The sequence below is a fragment of the Abramis brama genome (assembly GCF_963993115.1).
Source record: "Abramis brama genome assembly, chromosome: 1".
NCBI classification, from domain to species: domain Eukaryota; kingdom Metazoa; phylum Chordata; class Actinopteri; order Cypriniformes; family Leuciscidae; genus Abramis; species Abramis brama.
In genome coordinates this window covers 55,811,175-55,830,183 of record NC_139963.1, presented here as the reverse complement: position 1 = coordinate 55,830,183, position 19,009 = coordinate 55,811,175, and the positions used below count along the sequence as shown (strand labels likewise).

The 19,009-nt window shown below is 38.7% G+C and overlaps 2 protein-coding genes across 4 annotated transcripts; both read left to right on the top strand.

Annotated features, from left to right (window-relative positions):
• Positions 1-434: 434 nt before the first annotated feature.
• LOC311070762 (uncharacterized protein) lies at positions 435-18,770 on the top strand. Its single transcript, XM_084094805.1, has 3 exons — positions 435-506; positions 15,446-16,909; positions 18,406-18,770. The coding sequence occupies exons 1-2, from the start codon at positions 488-490 to the stop codon at positions 16,873-16,875; spliced, it is 1,449 nt and encodes a 482-aa protein (XP_083950931.1). The 5' UTR covers positions 435-487; the 3' UTR covers positions 16,876-16,909; positions 18,406-18,770.
• On the top strand, positions 6,640-14,209 carry LOC311070842 (uncharacterized protein). Of its 3 annotated transcripts, none has more exons than XM_084094928.1 (4): positions 6,640-7,396; positions 7,534-7,627; positions 9,927-10,349; positions 11,505-14,209. In XM_084094928.1, the coding sequence occupies exons 1-3, from the start codon at positions 6,653-6,655 to the stop codon at positions 9,983-9,985; spliced, it is 897 nt and encodes a 298-aa protein (XP_083951054.1). In that variant the 5' UTR covers positions 6,640-6,652; the 3' UTR covers positions 9,986-10,349; positions 11,505-14,209. The 3 variants fall into 3 exon arrangements, with proteins under 3 accessions (XP_083951054.1, XP_083951053.1, XP_083951055.1); XM_084094927.1 differs by having other exon boundaries at positions 9,927-10,520; XM_084094929.1 differs by lacking the exon at positions 9,927-10,349.
• Positions 18,771-19,009: the final 239 nt, after the last annotated feature.

The following is a 19,009-nucleotide window of genomic DNA, read 5'->3' as shown; positions in this document are numbered from 1 at the left end:
ACAGAATTCAAAGGAAAGTGGGAGAGATGAGAAGTGCAGGAAAAAACAGGAGAGATGAGATAGTAATATCAAGGATGAGATTTGGACATACAAGATTAAACGGTACACTTTATAAAATGGGTAAACATGATACGGGAAGGTGTAAATTTTGTGGGCAAGAAGAAACTGTGGAACATGTTATGATATACTGTCAGAAATACAAGCTTGAAAGAAGGATTTTAATAAAAAAATTAAGAAAAATAAAAATGCAATTTATACTAGGGGATATTTTACAAAATGACTCTGGAAATGAATGTTATAGTTTTATTTTTCAGTATCTTAGAATAAATAATTTGTATGAGAGGATATAAAATGTCATTTTGATCCAGACTCCATACCAGTTGGTGGCGGTAATACACCATTTTGTTGTTTGTCAACCGCCAATAAAACCTTAAGAAGAAGAAGTAGACTGAGCGCAACCCGAGTCAGCAGCGTCGAGTCTTCTGAGATGAGGAGAGCAGTTAATGGTATTTCTCACACTTACACAACCATCACACACACTTTATACAGTTTGATTAAGCGACAGGCTCATTTCTGTGTTGTTTTCATCGATCACAGCGATACTTGTGCGTCTTTTCTGGCGTCTTCCTACTGAAATAAACATTTAGTGCAGCAGCAGCGAGCATGAGGAGAATATGTGGAGTTCATTCAGACCTGAGCGATTTTGTGTTCGTTTGTGTGATTGTCTCGATGTTTGCGTGAGAACTGTTACTGAATGACAAGACAAAAGTTAAAGTTTGAGATCCTTGAGGGGAATTGATCTCACGTATTGCTGCCACTTTATTTCTACCCTTTTAACATCTTTGACATGACACATCAAATTTGTTACTTTACATTATTGAAATTTATTGAAACAGATTTACATTCAGCCTCTTACAAGCCACATAAGCTATTTTAAATCTATACATTAATATTAATTAAAGTAGAACTATATTTAGATTCATATGGACTTATTATTCTTTTGTTTTATATAATATTTAGTGTTATTAATGTTTTTGTATTATTGATGTTTTACGTCATATTGTGAGAAATAACAGTATCATCTTTCATTAGAGCAGTTTTACAGGCTTTTATCATGTATCCTGACTCAAATAATGTGTTTCTAACAGCAAACACTCAGAATAAAGTGAGATGATCTGCTGATGATCCTGAATGAGTGTTGAGAATATACGAGTAGTTTTCACCACAAGGTTCGCACTAGAACTGTTGAAAGTCTCACAATTTATACCCTTTAGAGATCACAGGGTTTTCCGTAAGCACAAAGCATCTGCATACATTTAATGAATGCCAAATACTGCATTTGGCAAGACAGTTATACAGCAAACAGTCAGTTTATGCCCCTCTGCTTCCTGGAACTCCTCGCAGATCTTTTGCAATTCTCGCTTTCCCATAGCTGAACTTTTTCTGCTGACCTCTTCCTTCTGCAAGTCTCATAGCAACGTTTTTTACCTTAACACTTTCTTCAATATGTCATAGCAAAGCAGAAGTAATGTGTGCCTCGGTTTCTCCATATGCCCCTTGACCTACATGCACTAAGGCCTAAAAAAGAATTTGTTTGGTTCCGGTTTCCGACCGACCCTGTCAATTTATGTGCGACCCAAATTTATTTTATGAGCTTGGGGAAGAACGGTCGTTCACACATCGTTGTCGTCACTTACAATTTCCCTTAAATGCTTTTTTTTCACTTAATTAATCCCTTAAAAAGCATTAAGTATTGCATAAAACCCCTTAACGGACATTTCCCTAAGTAAGTTATAATTTAAAGTTTGGAAATCGTAACCTTAAGAGCACTAGCGGCGCCAGGATTTATTGTAGTTGGGCCTCCAGAAAACTGGATGGGCCAGTTAAAATAAGAATACAAAATAATAAATAATAAAAAAACATGTTCCCCTTCATCTCCGTTTCAGCGCTTTTCTGCGGCCTACCTGAATTTAATGCGTAATTAGCATAGGTTAAAAAAAAAACTTAAACTAAAACTTTTTCTTGCTTTTTTTTAATACAATTACAATTTCATTTATTTTTTGTTTAATAAAATTATAGGCCTATTATTTTTAGTTTATTAACAGCAAAAACAGCTGTAAAGATGAAGTTGACGATCGCCATCTCCGTAGTGAACGCGCCTATAGAGAGAAATGCACATCATGGATTACATAATCAGAGAGTAGCCTATTTCTTTTCATTTTAAATTGTTAAAAAGACATTTCAAGCTTTATTATGATATATTTCATTTCTGTGAGGCATACGCTGAGTTTCGTTAAGTTAGGATGAGATGCGCTCCAGTGCACGAGCAATGCAAGTTGCTGCACATTCATTTTATTCTGAATTTTGCACACATAAGTTGAAAGGCATTTGTTTGTGCATAAAACATATCTGCAACATTTATCAAGTTCACTGTTAATTATGCGTGCATTTATTAATGATTATCTTAAATGACTAATGTAACAAGGACGAAGCATGTAAACTGCGTTGTTTGTTTAGAATGGAATGGATCGCAAATAGATCCGAATGAAGAAATGTACAAAACTATAGTAGAAAATGGGTGGGCCCGGACCTAAAATTTCGGGCGAGGGGGGCTGGTTTTTTAAGACATGATTTTGACCACTTTATTGAGTTTTGTTTTGTAGAAAGACTCTTTTTAAAAGATTTTCGTTTTGTATAAATTGTATCTTAATTTTGATAATTTTTTGATAATTGCCTGTATTTATTAAATAAGAAGCAAATAGCAGACAATGTAATAAGGCGCCAGCACAATCACTTGCATGAACTGGAGGGTGCCGAAACTCAGCTTGTGCCTCTCAGATTTTAAATAACAGGAAATATTTAGCCTATTATAGAAAGTTTGAAATGTCTACTTGTAAACAAAACTATTAAAAACAAAAAAAAATAGGCTATAGGCCACTCTCTGATTATGTGATCTAGCGTATGAAATGTGCATTTCTCTGAATCGTCAACTTCATCTTTGCAGCGACAGAGAAAACACCAGTTTATGAATAAACAATTAAAGGTCTCCTTGCCATTTTAGACCCATTCATAATAATAACTTTGCCGGTTCTTTGTGGCAACCTTTATGCGTGCGGTCATGCGCTTGAGTGCGGCTATAGTAAACACTCATTATCCTATACAGCATATTTAAGTAATTAAATTAATATAAAGGGGAGCTTTGTCCATTAATGGCTTAAATGAACTACTTGTCGACTAGAAAAAAAAAAAAACTTTAGTCGGAGGCAGCCCCAATTCCACATATTTTCAAACCAGCAGGCCATATGGGTTGAGCGAGCGACCCTGAGCGCACCATGAGTGGAGCCGCAAGCGCAGCGGAATATTCAGAAATGCGCTCTCCGCTCACATGCTCTGATCGGAACAAAGCATGACAAATTCATACTTTATTTTATTTTCGTATAATCATTAGTTTATATCTTATAAACTGCGCATCAACATTTAATTTCACGTTTTTAAGTACAATATTAGTCCACAGGCACAGCCCCCCACCATAGAGGCTGATGCTATGACGAGGGGGGCTGCAGCCCCCGCAGCACTCCCCTTCCCGCACTGCGAAGGCTTTTTTGTGTGTTTTGCGTATCTATGGCAACAACAGAACAGAATTTATACAGAAACAACAGAAACAGATTTATAACGTGATTCCAGGATAGCTGTATGAAAATTAGAATCGCCCGCGTGAATTAGTAATATACAGTACAGTAGCCTAAGTTTAGCCCAGTCCGTATCAACATCATAATTATTTCTTTTGCAATAGACATGTGTAATGTTTTGATTATTTGTCCATGCAACAGTAGCATGACAAACAAAATAGTAAAATTGGGTTTAAAATCATTCGAAACTGTACTTCAAGAAGTAAAAAAGTGCTCTTGTAAATTCGTATCAGCTGCGGGCAAAATTGACAGAGCTGACAAATGGACAGACATAGCCAGCGATGTGGTGTCGACTCCCACTGACCAGCTTGGTTCGGTTGTGAGTTGTGACGTCCTTTTTTCAGTTCAGATATTTAGCACTGAAGTGCGCCCCAGAATCTCTGCCCTCCGTGGCTCAAAGTAACGTTACCCCGACTCCGTCCGCATTCGAGATGCTGTTTTGGGCACAGCAACATACTCATTTGCCCCCACCAAAGGTTGTTCAGACCAAAAAAGACGAGCTGAACAATGCCATTCTGGGGAGCCTGTGGACCTGGGGAGTGGGCTTCTCTCTTCCAGAGAGCACAAACCAAGGCTCATTTTTGCTGACGGTAAGTGAATTATAATATTTGAATTATATGGTATTATGGCATTTGTGAGTTCCACTTTTCTACTTTAGCCACAGGCTCTTGTAAGGAATTTTTTCATATCATAATCAATTTGTATGCATATAGGCTACACATAAAGGCCCGCGACCCGCGGTGACGGATTAAAATGTCTATGGCTGGAACCTGCTTACGTCACCTGCCACTGCGAACATCCAATAGAAAAATTCAACTGCAGTAGCCACCGTTCAACCTGAAGAGGGCAGCACTCAGATGTTTTTACACCATATATTGTAGAATTAAAATACTTTATACCCAAATGTCAAAAAAGTTACTTGAATCAATGAACAGCACTAATAAAGCCCCATTCTTACAGATCATTAACTAAAAAAATTCACAATGTTAACTTGAATGTGTTAGTCACAATGTTAACTTGAATAGGTTTTCACACATGCATCAAATCAGCAGGATGATTTCTGAAGGGTCATGTGACACTGAAGACTAGTCACAGGAATCATATGCATTTTTTTTATAGAAAAGTTATTTTGAATTATGTTATTACTGTTTGTACAGTTTTTTTTTTTTATCAAATAAATGCAGCCTATGTGTGCTTTTGTACAGAAGTATGCATAAATTAACAAATAAAATATGTATTTAATCTACCAACTCACTTTGGTTGTATTGAAATTATATAGAGAAATACAATCATGTACCCTGAGACTCTCAAACAAATGTGACTGCTTGTAATTTTTCTGTGATAAACAAGTGCTGGGTTATATCTATGCACTGCACCTGTTTAACATCAGCCGAGCCTAAAGTTTCAATGTGGAACATTTAGCTGAGTCTGAGATTCTGAAATATATATATATATATATTTATAACTACATATCTGTGCAATATACACTTTTGTTGTATTTGTACTAAAATTAAATGTATAAAAGAGTCGTATTAAAAAACAACTTTAATATTAAATTCCTGACACCATTTTGTTTCTTTGTATTTTCAGACTCTAACAAATTGCCTTTGGTACATCACAAACCAGCAGACTGTGATACGTGATGCGTCTCACCATGACAGAGATGTGATTCCTGTTCCGTCATGCTGGAGCTTAGAAGGATACAATGAAGTGAAGAGAAAGAAAATGAAGGAGCAACCCATGTGTGCTGCCTTTCTGAAGAGTCACTACCAAGCCCTGTTATCTTTGTGTGAACGACCATACATGTCCTCAACTGATGCTTGGAGAGCACTGAAGGAGGACCTTTTCAGACTTGCCACCTGCCTTCGCTACTATGTGGAGAGGAAGAGTGATACTACATCTGCAAATCATAGCTCAAGTAAACCTGTCAGAGTTGTATCTGAAAACATTTCCGTGACACACCACAAAAACACCCTTGAGGTGGCTGCAAGGTACCAGTTGCTGGACAATGTTATGTGTCAAACAGACCCTCTAACGCCTGTGCTCCTGGATGAGACTGTACACCCGAAGGAACCGTTTGCAAGTTCATGGCACAGATTTGACTTCATCAACAGAATCCAGCTGTCTGTACCTGTCGATGTGCTGAAATACCAACCTGGGGGCAGCAAGACTGGCATCACCTTTCTGTGGAAAGTGGAAAGGACCAGAACACAGGACGAGCAGCTAACCCAGACCATTCGAGTTGTCAGTTCTTTGCAGCCATTTTTCCCACAGTACCACACCAGGTACATGAAGAAAGAATTCAAGAGGAAGGTAGCAAACGTGGCTAGGGTGACACCAAGCATCGTAGAGGCAATCTATCAGGAAATCTCCCATGATTCTTCAGCCCCATCGAATCCTCTCATGAATCAGCGCATCCAAGTGGCTCTCCTGGGAGAGCCTGGCATTATTGTCGACTTGCGCACCCTTAACAGAGGTCGTCCTGGTGACAACTTTGAGGAATTCTTCTCTAATATGGAAGAAGCAGTCAATGAAGTCACTGCAGCAGATGATCGGAGACATGGCACTGCCCCACCTGTCACAGTGGTTGTCACTTGAGGATCTCACTGAACAGGTGAAGTCCAAATGCGCTGAAGGAACCAGGGTGCCCAGCAAAGCCTTGTGAGATTGCAATTTGCACCACAGAATCCCTACACCCAGAGAGCCTTGAACTTCACTTCACGCTTTGAACTCAAGTACAAGATCCAGCGAAGACAGCTCCGAGCATCTCACCCTGATGCACACTTCTGTGCTGCACTCTTCAAGTTCTTGCGTCTATGCATGTATCAGCTGCGTTCAGACATATTTGTCTTATTCATCGACGATAAGGCCAAGATTCCGGTTGGAGAACCAGGGGAGCCTGTGTCCGAGGTCGACACTCAATCGCGCCTTCAACCAGCCAACTAGCAGCACTGGACCATGACATGACGAGCAAGGGATCCATCACATCCACAGTATACATGCAACCCAATGCCCCTAGTCAGCCAGAGGGTTCATGGTACAGTGGCAAGGTAAAGATCATTGTGCAGGACTCCGTCTTCCAAAAGTCTACAGCATACAGAAATGCAGCAGCAACAGTAAGGCTCGCACAGGAAGACCCTTCAGGATGGAAACCAATCCATGTCAAGTACAGTGATGGTGGAACAGAACATCGCACCCTACTGGTCAAAGTTCAGCTCAGTCTGATCGCAATATTTAAGATGCTAGAACTGGACATGCTCATTGCCTGCAGAGCAGTTCCAGGCAAGAGCTGGCAGAATCCAGTTGAGAGGGTGATGGCTATACTCAACATCGGCCTGCAGAACTGTGCATTGGAGAGAGACAAGACAGCAGAGGACATGGAAAACCTGCTGAAGAGGTGCAGTTCTATGGCAGAGATCCGCAAAGCTGGCGAGAAAAACCCACAGCTTGCTGAGGCTTGGAGCACTTCAGTTGCGCCAGTGCTGGACACAGTGGCAGGACGCTACAGTCGGCTGTCGATAAAGGGAGAGCCAATCACGATCATAGATGCGGTCACAGATGCAGAGGAAGATTCTGTCATGCAGGTTATCTCCACACTCTTCCCAGCAATCAATCCTGCAACAGTGACCAAGCAACAAGCAGACAAGGATCCAGCATTCACTGAGTGGGTGCAGAAACACTGCCGGCAACGCCAGTATCTGTTTCAGGTATTTTCACTGTGTTTTTCTGTATAACTCGTAATGTTTCCTTTATTATGTTGGCTGTAAAGAACTTCATGTATGAAAAATGCAATATAGCTAAATAAGTCTCTTTCTTTCTTTCTTTCTTTCTTTCTTTCTTTCAGCTACGCAAATGTGATGACACTGAATGCTGTTCAGTACCAGTCCTCCCGCCTGAAAGGATGATCTGGCTTCCTGACCCAATGCCTGATGCTTCTGGTAAGAATTTTACTTTAACATTCAATACACTGTAAAGTAAGCAAACTTTGTGGATTATCCACTTAACATGCTTTAGCCTAATATTACACCTGTTCACATTCATATTACGCCCACAGCTGAAACCAAAATAATTTAACCCCCTGAGGTCGGCTATCGCGCCGGCGCGATAGGCTCGTTTTTTTCCTTATCAGTGAAAAAAATAAATAAAATAAAAATATTACTTTTTATCTTATATGCTTGTTATACATCAATCTATCCTGTTAAGTGTGTATTATTTTTGTGTATACTCACAATAAAAACAAAGTGTTGTGCTTTTCGCCAAATAAAGAAAAATAAACATGATGCGAGTTCTGCCTCCTCTCTGTCAGTTAAGTCCATTCTGAAACACGTCCGAAAATGAACCATAACTCAGCGAATACTCAGTCAAACAGGCATACAGACACACAGGCATGAAGCTTGAATTCTCTTCTTTTAAATGAAGTAATTTTTATTATAAAAAATATTCTCTGTTTATGTAATCTTTATGAAAAGAGAGAGATTTCAGTCATTCTCATCTCAGCTCATTACGTTGTAATCTGCCCCGCCCACGGAGAGCGCGCGCTATTCAAATGCAAATTAATGAGGCAATCCATGCAAACTGTGAACGCCCCCCATATCAGCTCGAGAAAACACATCAAGCTTATTCAGATCATTGTACTTGTTGACACTCTCGCAGCGCTGTGAGGAATAATAATAATGGAAAATGTAACTCAGAAGTGCTGGTATTTCGAGGAGCAATGGATGGAATACTGTAGTAAGTTTTTTTCATTCTCAAGTAAATCGCGTTTCTGTGTGAATGAATGAACGGCAGAGATGCGCTGTTTACCACAACTCGCAAAAAGACGGTTTAAATTTGAATCGCATTTCTGTGTGAATGAATGAACGGCAGAGATGCGCTGTTTACCACAACTCGCAAAAAAGACGGTTTAAATTTGAATTGTGTTTCTGTGTGTGAATGAATGATCCACTTTTAGCAAACTATTTTGCTATACTGAGTAAAAATCGACTGAAATATGTTGAAATAAAATGTATTTGTATAAGCAACGTATTAAACTGCAAATTAACATTTATATTCCTTATAATAAAAACGAAAGACCTATGTTACAGACATATGAAAGACAACATTTCGTTGACTAGTTTTGGATAGATTACACATTTTTTATGTAAAATATCTGCCACCTCAAATAAGCTTTTGTTTGCCAATTTTTGCTAATATGTTAAATATAGTATGTTTTGTCAATGTAGGCTATATTCAAAGTAATGAATCCTTAACTTTGAAATATGTATGATAAAATGTATACTTTATTTTTTACAAAGAAAGATTACACTAGAATTGTTTTTGTAATTGTAACCTTTTTAATAAAAAAATACATTTACAAGGTAGCTGTAAACAAATTTTAAAAGGTAAATAGAAGCCTTTTCTTTAAATAATTTTTATTGTGTTTTATTATTGACAAATTTGGGGAGAGGATACATATTCCAAAACTGAAAATACAGTATGAGAACTGCACAATTACTAGACATGTTTCCTTGGATATTGTACAATTTGAAAGGACAATTTGTGGAAAAAATAAAAAAAATTTGAGGTGCTTCCAACTGTGAACCAATTTGGTAGAATATATATATATATATATATATATATATATATATATATATATATATATATATATATGTATATATATTGCTCTTGCATTCTTTCTTGTGGCTATAGGTGACACACCTGAATGAATGGCTCATTAAGTATGTGGGCCCCATTGTCTCTTCAGGTGTGAATCACTAAATATGCATGATGGTGTTGGATTGTTGACGCCCCTTGCGCATATGGCCTTTCCAAACAAAAAGTGTTTTACAAGATTTAAATCAATGTATTGTTTTATGTGAATGATTAGGCAGGATGATTTTCACATCATTTTGAAGAAAAAACCCTAGGCAACGAAATCCATTAGTCAAAAGTCTTATTGAAACATATTTAATATGTGTTTTGTGGCCTTATTTCAGAAACTTTAGTTTTTTTGTTTTTTTCAAAAACCATGCATAAACATTCTCTCAAAAAGACAAACATGTACATGCATGTTGTTTACATATTATGGTAGCCCCGTTTGTGCTAAATAGAGTGTAATTACACCTTTGCCATTAATATGTTTATAAGCAACTGAAAAAAGCACAAATGTCAGGGCATGTCAGAACATCTCAAGGACCCCAAAAACCCCTCAGACCCCAGAGGGTTAATGCATGTTTGTGTTGTGCTTTATTGAAATAGGTGACCATTACTTGACTCTGGCTGAGGTTATGGGCAAAGACACAGTTGACGCCCATTGACCTTCTGCCCAACAGTCTCACAAGAACAAGCATACTGTGTGTGTTGACGACTTCATGTCGGACGCACTGGAGAAGCAGCAGAAGGAGTCCGGACTGTTTACTGGCCAACATGCACGGGCAGTAGTTGACTGAATGGAATGTACCAAACCACGAGTTATCTACTCAATGCGGCTCCTCTCGCCACCAGGCCATACTAGCAGAGGCACTCTCAGATGACAGCATGGACTATACCTGTGGGAGTCACATCCTGGAGCCAAGACATGTTCTTGCATCAACTGTCCAGGTCAGGCTGGCTCTCTCATGTGGGGATCCCATAGAGCTGGCCTTGCACCTTTTGGGAGGCAGGATCTATGCGCACACTGTGGTGAGCCTCAAGGCAACACCTTGCCCTCGCTGTTGGAAAAATTCAAAACTGTCTTACCCTCCTGCCAAGTTTGTATTGGAGCTGGCAAGAAGCACATTGTGGCCAGACCATACGGGAAGCAAAAGTGAGCAGTGTCAATGGCTGCCATAAGTTTCCTTTCATGCCTCAGTGGTACGGCTTAAGTTCAATGTTTTAAACTGTTACATTTTATTTTGAAGGTTTTTCTGAGAAGGTTTGGATTGAGGTTAATACTATTAAATGTATTATATGAAACATTGCTTGATGTCTGTTTTTTAGTAGAAAAAAGTACACACATTTAAAATCAGTGTGTGTGTGTAAAACTGCCACTAAAAAAAAAAAAAAAAAAACCCTACCGACCCATGACCTCAACTGACAACCAACCGGAACCAAACTTTTTTTTTTTTTTTAGGCCCAACAGCTAACTGCAGTTTTGTAAGCTTCATATCTCTGAAGCAACAGGATATATGTAAAATACGTTGCCCTATACCTATTCTTACATATATAAGTTACACGGGGTAACTTGAGTTACGTAATCAGATTACTTTTTCAAGTAACTAGTAAAGTAACTCATTCATTTTAAAATGTACAACAGAATATCTGAGTTACTGTTTCAAATAAGTAACGCAAGTTACATTGTTTTCCCATTTATTTACTGACAGTTCTCCTGTCCCCATGTTGAAAGAAAATTGTTATAGATTATTTTTTTTATTGAAGTAATTCAACAAAGAGATTGGTAAACGAATGTTACTCAGTCAACCAGTAAAATAAAATGACAATTAATGTTTAAACTGGAGAGAAAGCACGTGCAGTAAATGAAGAGAGAAACAAATCCACTAATTAATGATTTCTGTGCTTTTCGCATTCACATTATAATGCATTTTGATGGATCGAATTGCTACATTTTATTAAATGCAGTATTAAGATAGTTTCAGAGCTCTGTACAGGTCATTATATAAAAACATCTGCAATGTTTTAATTGGAAGGTTACATGCAGTATGTGCAATTTAACACTTTTGAAGGCTAAAATTAAATGTATAAAAATGTATAAAAGAGTTGTATTAAAAAACATTTAATTTACTTTTTATAACTTTAATATTAAATTCCTGACACCATTTTGTTTCTTTGTATTTTCAGACTCTAACAAATTGCCTTTGGTACATCACAAACCAGCAGACTGTGATACGTGATGCGTCTCACCATGACAGAGATGTGATTCCTGTTCCGTCATGCTGGAGCTTTGAAGGATACAATGAAGTGAAGAGAAAGAAAATGAAGGAGCAACCCATGTGTGCTGCCTTTCTGAAGAGTCACTACCAAGCCCTGTTGTCTTTGTGTGAACGACCATACATGTCCTCAACTGATGCTTGGAGAGCACTGAAGGAGGACCTTTTCAGACTTGCCACCTGCCTTCGCTACTATGTGGAGAGGAAGAGTGATACTACATCTGCAAATCATAGCTCAAGTAAACCTGTCAGAGTTGTATCTGAAAACATTTCCGTGACACACCACAAAAACACCCTTGAGGTGGCTGCAAGGTACCAGTTGCTGGACAATGTTATGTGTCAAACAGACCCTCTAACGCCTGTGCTCCTGGATGAGACTGTACACCCGAAGGAACCGTTTGCAAGTTCATGGCACAGATTTGACTTCATCAACAGAATCCAGCTTGTCTGTACCTGTCGATGTGCTGAAATACCAACCTGGGGGCAGCAAGACTGGCATCACCTTTCTGTGGAAAGTGGAAAGGACCAGAACACAGGACGAGCAGCTAACCCAGACCATTCGAGTTGTCAGTTCTTTGCAGAACATTTCTCCCACAGTACCACACCAGGTACATGAAGAAAGAATTCAAGATGAAGGTAGCGAACGTGGCTAGGGTGACACCAAGCATCGTAGAGGCAATCTATCAGGAAATCTCCCATGATTCTTCAGCCCCATCGAATCCTCTCATGAATCAGCGCATCCAAGTGGCTCTCCTGGGAGAGCCTGGCATTATTGTCGACTTGCGCACCCTTAACAGAGGTCATCCTGCTGACAACTTTGAGGAATTCTTCTCTAAGATGGAAGAAGCAGTCAATGAAGTCACTGCAGCAGATGATCGGAGACATGGCACTGCCCCACCTGTCACAGTGGTTGTCACTTGAGGATCTCATTGAACAGGTGAAGTCCAAATGCGCTGAAGGAACCAGGGTGCCCAGCAAAGCCCTTGTGAGATTGCAATTTGCACCACAGAATCCCTACACCCGGAGAGCCTTGAACTTCACTTCACGCTTTGAACTCAAGTACAAGAATATTAAATTCCTGGTTACATACAGTATGTGCAATATAACACTTTTGAAGGCCAAAAAAAATGGATAAGAAATACTTTAAAACCATGTCAGTGGGCATTAGATTATTTGTCAATACATGTTTTTTCCTCATCTTCATCTCCATCTTTCTTTTTTCTCTGTCTCCTTATCCTGCCCTATTTCTTCCCCTCCTGAAGCTGAACTTTGACTGATAGTCTTTTCATTTTTGTCTGTGTCAATGAAGAAAGTAAACAAAGCCTCAACTGATATTTATACGTTTTATGAATCATTTCTTAGACAAGTTAATTTACTCAAGGCTACCAGGAAATCTGTAGCCTAAGTCAGTATTGCCAAAAGGAACCTTCTACAAGCTTTGAAATTTGAAGACGTCTGTTTTTAAATGTTAAAAGTTATTTTAAATAATACAAATTATAGGCTACGTTTACCACAGTTGGTGTAATTGTCAAACGTTCCCTTAGACATGCACTGTGGAAACGCGTCAAAGGATTCTCAGGTATAAATATGCAGCTATAACGCACATAGGTGATTTGGTCACATAATGTTAATACTAATCCTGCTATTGATATCTTTGTAAGACTGCCGACCCTATAGAAAAGGGCAAGGGCAAACAAATGTCTGGCGAATATCGAACCTAAAACTAACTTTACCGCGCTCAAACACCGTGAATTCACGCATTTGTAATCGCTGGCGTTCAGCAGAGAGGAGAGGAAGGACTTTGTCTGCATGTGTGAACCTGTGTGTGAAGCGTGTTTGCCTACCATCAATACCATTGCACTATCATTGATTTTAATTAATCTATTTATTTATTAATTTATCTGAGGTGCCAGAACACTTTAACCCCTGTACACAACCCATCACACACACTTTATACAGTTCGATTCAGCGACAGACTCATTTCTGTATTGTTTTTATCGATTACAGCGATACTTGTGCGTCTTTTCTGGCGTCTTCCTACTGAAATAAACATTTAGTGCAGCAGCAGCGAGCATGAGGAGAATATGTTGAGTAGTTCATTCAGACCTGAGCGATTTTGTGTTCGTTTGTGTGATTGTCTCGATGTTTGGAGTGAGAACTGTTAATTGAGAAATCAAATCAAATCAAATCAAGTATATTTGTATAGCGCTTTTCACAATACAGATTGTATCAAAGCAGCTTCACAGTATTAAATTAAAATAAAATAATACAACAAAGTTTGTTTCTAGTGGAATTTATTGGTCCCTGGAAATGGTCCCTTAAACTATAGACTTCAATGACCCCTATATGTTTTAACACATTGAAGACCTTTCTCAAACACAAAACATGTCCCCATTTCATTTCTGGAAGCCGGGCTAAATATCCAAGCTGCATTCAGATATCAAATACTGACATTAAAGAATACATGAAAAGAACATTTCAGTAATCACACTGGTAATTTTCAGTAATCACACTGGTAACTTCTATAACAAAGTAAAATTTCCAGTGAAGTTATTCAACTCATTTGATATTTGAAAAAAAAAAAAAAAAAAAAAAAAAAAAAAAAAAAATATATATATATATATATATATATATATATATATATATATATATATATATATATGATTAATACCTTGATTATAATCACTCATTACATATATGAAGCAGCAGTGGATTCCAGTCCACCCCCTTCACTAGAATCCAAGGCTATCCACCTGCCTTCCTGGTCATTATATGCTTTGTGGACTTTAAAGTCTAAGCCTTTTCTAATCAAAATAGCAACACCCCTACTCCTAGTGTTGAATGTACTTGAGTATACCTGATCAATCCACCCCCTTTTAAATTTCTCAGATTCCTCCGCACTTAGATGAGTTTCTTGCAGCATGGCTATGTCTGATTTGTTTAGCTTGAGATAGGTGAGGATTTTCTTATGCTTTATTACATGGTTACATCCCAATATGTTCCATGAAATCATTTTTGTGAATCCCATAATATGTCTCTTGTTTATAGATCATTAGTCACATAAGAGTAGTTGATATAAATCTTAAACAGTGTGTTGTCTCCATTAACATAGTTATGTATATTGTATAAAGTTGTAAAGTCTAAACCAAAACCTGCAATATGCACCCAGTAAGTAAGGCAAGATAAGACAAAGTATCAAAGCAAAAAAAGTAAAAATAAGAAACAAAAAATAAAAAACTCCCTTCCCCAACCAAACCCTTCTCTATACAAGAAGGCTGTATCCCTGTACCATTATGCTTCCGATATGTTGACTCCCTCATTACGTTGATCTCGCGATAGTCTATTTTCCTGTGGAAGTCTCCCGATTATCAAACATAACAGTGAACTTAGAACGCTCATATAAAATAAGTAAAGAATACTCAAAAGGTATATCTCAGAGCATTTGAACTCATTAACCATCTGGTGACAAATGTATATGAGATGAAGAGAAAATAATTAACAAAGTAGTACCTCTGGGATAAGTTCTGTCCAAGATACCTGCACATCGCAAACAGGCAATGCAAATAGGGGAAAAAAAACAACAAAGTCCAAAAACTCCTGAATAGTTTTTGTCATGAACACTCCCCTGGTGACGGTAAATGTTACGTGCCTACTTTATGAAGAAGTCTCTCGAATGGACAAGTCACGTTATTTTTAAACAAATGCAATCTCACTTTCCCTTCTGATCAAGCACCTGTTTCTCATAATAGTCTAGGTCCTGGGTAAGATTTGTATGCACTTCATTTATTATTGAATTGCATTATTATTGAATTGCATTGAATCATGTAAATTCAATCTTCTCTTTCATGTCAGACCTGATGGAAGAGAGCATGGAGAGTGAAGAACTGAGTGAAGTGAAGGAGGAGAGTGAAGAACTGAGTGAAGTGAAGGAGGAGAGTGAAGAACTGAGTGAAGTGAAGGAGGAGAGTGAAGAACTGAGCGAAGTGAAGGAGGAGAGTGAAGAACTGAGTGAAGTGAAGGAGGAGAGTGAAGAACTGAGCGAAGTGAAGGAGGAGAGTGAAGAACTGAGTGTAGTGAAGGAGGAGAGTGAAGAACGGAGTGTAGTGAAGGAGGAACATCATGTTAAACCTGGAGAAAAACCTTTGAGTCGCTCAAAGACTAAAAAGACATTTTCAAAGAAAAGAAGAGCCAAGAAATCTTTCACCTGCACTCAGTGTGGAAAGAGTTACACAAGCAAACAAAGTCTTGAGTGTCACATGAGAGTTCATACTGGAGAGAAGCTGTTCACATGTGATCAATGTGAACAGAGATTCTCGAACAAACGACGTCTCGATCATCACTTGAGAGTTCACACCGGAGTGAAGGCATATGCATGCCATCAATGTGGGAAGAGTTTCACACAACTATCACACCTTAAAGAACACATTAGGATCCACACCGGAGAGAGGCCGTACGCATGCCATCAATGTGGGAAGAGTTTCACACAACTATCAAACCTTAAAGAACACATGAGGATCCACACCAGAGAGAAGCCGTTCACATGCACTCAGTGCGGGAAGAGTTTCATAAACAAACAATGTCTTAAGCTTCACATGAGAGTTCACACTGGAGAGAAGCCATTCTCGTGTGATCAGTGTGAAAAGAGATTTTCAAACAAACAAAATCTTAAGATTCACATGAGGATCCACACCGGAGAGAAGCCGTTCTCATGTGATCAGTGTGGCAAAACATTTATCTGTCCATCAGCCCTGAAGAGACACCTGACAGTTCATATAAATGAGAAACCACATTCATGTTCTGTGTGTGGAAAGAGTTTTTCACAGCTGCCATATTTACAAAAACATCAGAAAATACACACTGGTGTGAGAGAGCACATGTGCTTTGAGTGTGAGAAGACTTTTACTACAGCAAACCATTTAAAACGGCACCAGATTATTCACACTGGAGAAAAACCTAACAAGTGTTCACACTGTGACAAGAGATTCAGTCAGTTAACAAGTCTGAAAACACATGAGAGGATCCACACTGGAGAAAAACCTTACAAGTGTTCACACTGTGACAAGAGATTCAGTCAGTTAACAAGTCTGAAAACACATGAGAGGATCCACACTGGAGAAAAACCTTACAAGTGTTCACACTGTGACAAGAGATTCAGTCTGTCATCAAATCTGAAAACACATGAGAAGATCCACAGCAGAGAGAAGTTGCACACGTGTGATCAGTGTGGAAAGAGTTTCTCTTTTAAATGTCACCTGAAGCAACACATGAAGATCCATGTGTAACGTGTGTAACCATCCAACACAGTCTGAGATCACGGTAAGTAGTTCATCTTTATGTGCTGAGAAACAATCCTGTGTAAGTTAGTTTTCCAACAGCCATGATGAGCGAGATCACATTTTGTTGGTTGATTGGTATCTACTAACTCATGTTTACACCAACACGAAAGTTCAGTCTGATTTTCACATGCAATTTGTCTGTTCAGACCAATGCAAAAAATAGCAGTAGATGCAAATTCACTCTCTCACTGTAGGTGGCGCTCCTGGAAAAGCAGAAATAAAGCACTATACGAAGCAGCGCAGCACAACTTTCTGTTCCTGACATTGACTTATGGAGAAGAATGTCAAACAGTGTTTTCATGTTTTCAAACAGCCGTTCAGAATTTAGTATTTGCTATGGGGATTATTAAGATACACAGATGAGAGAGACGCTTCAAGATTATTTCTGTTAATTAAGTATATTTTGGTTTTTATGTGTACGCAAGGGTCCGCATACAGTGCATGTGATACAAAATCAAACAGTATAGAACTTGCGCCACCTGATTTAACGTTGCCACGCAGGTCGCACATTGAATTGCATTGTTTTGCAGTAATCAGTTGTTCCACAAGGTGGCAGCACTGGCCTGGGCTGTTTATTCCCAGTATAAAACCAAGGAGGTAATCCAGCATCCGGAAAGCGTACCTTCTATACTGTAACTTTACATCTGAAGCATTTAAAGACTCTATTTGTCCATTATTTATTTCTAAAGAAACACGACAATGTATAAACGGCTCCATTACCTTGTATCTTACGCTATGGCCCCGTAGAAGCCATTTTTGTAAAAGTAGGCTAATGATTGCGTCATAACCACGCGGCTCTCTGTCGCACACTAGATAAATTACCATATAGACAGGAGGAGAAGCTCGCAGGCAATCGGGGGGACGTGGAGGCAAAATAATTAATCAGAATACTTACCAAAAGTGGTAACAGGTAACATGGACAGCTCCTACTCACACTCGCCGTCTCTGCAAGATTCGGAGGGAATGATTCAGATTTCTCTCGGCACAGCTACTAGAAGACTTACAACTGTCAGACGGGTTACTCACTCATCAAGCTCAGTTTGAGTCTGCACAGTACACTTGGCCATCAGGAAGTGAGTGCTTCTAGTGGACTTCACTTTTCTCCGTTGAAGTCTATGGGGTCGCTGTGTCCATTTCTTTTACTGTCTATGTATAAAACCAAACTAAAGCGATGGAACAACAACAACAGATGCCTGCATTGACAAGCAAGAGGGTCAAGAGATAGGTGTAACTTTAGTTTAAAAGATTACAAAACATGGTTTCACTTTATTTTGATGATCCCTTTAACACATTCTGTTGACTATAAGTAACATTGCACCTTCATGTCTTACTAACTCATTAGAGTGTTAGTAGAGTATTGGTAGAGTCAGGAAAATGTCTAGAACGTCACTTTAAACTGCATGAGTAAGCCATGATTAGCTGGTTGTTTGCATAAAGTAGTTCATAGAAACTCACTTGATTTAATTTGTCTTTTAGACCTGATGGATGTGATCAAGAAAGAAAAATCTGTCTCCTGCCCTAAATCAAGGCTGAAGATTCACATGAGGATCCACAGCAGAGCAAAACTTTACACATGTGATCAGTGCAGGAGCTGAAGAAGAGGCCGTGACACCTTTAAGAGAGACATGAATCTAATATTAATTTTTTACTCGTTCTTCATTGTTTTTCTTTAGAAAATCTAGTTTCTCTTCCACCTCTACTCTTCCATGCAAACGCAGTATATACTTTCATATATCATTTAAACTGGACACTTCTCTGAGATGCTTTGCTTGTCAGCAAAGCATCATGCAAAATGGGAGAGGAACGATTTAATGTTAATAAAATTCCCAGTTATTCATTTTATGTGTCAGAATGTGTGTTTCTTGTTTTTAATTTCACCACTTTAAGTTTAACCACCGTGCACCTCTTCCCTTGATGTGCTGGATCTGTGAAATGCGAGTCTGAGGGGATAGAGAAGGGGAGGTGGAAGCAAATGCATAGACAGAGACTTGTGCTTCCATTGATAAAAGAATTAGCCAGTCACCATTGAGTATTTCACTTTCAGCAATTACGAGCATTGAGAAAAGTAACATGGCAGAGG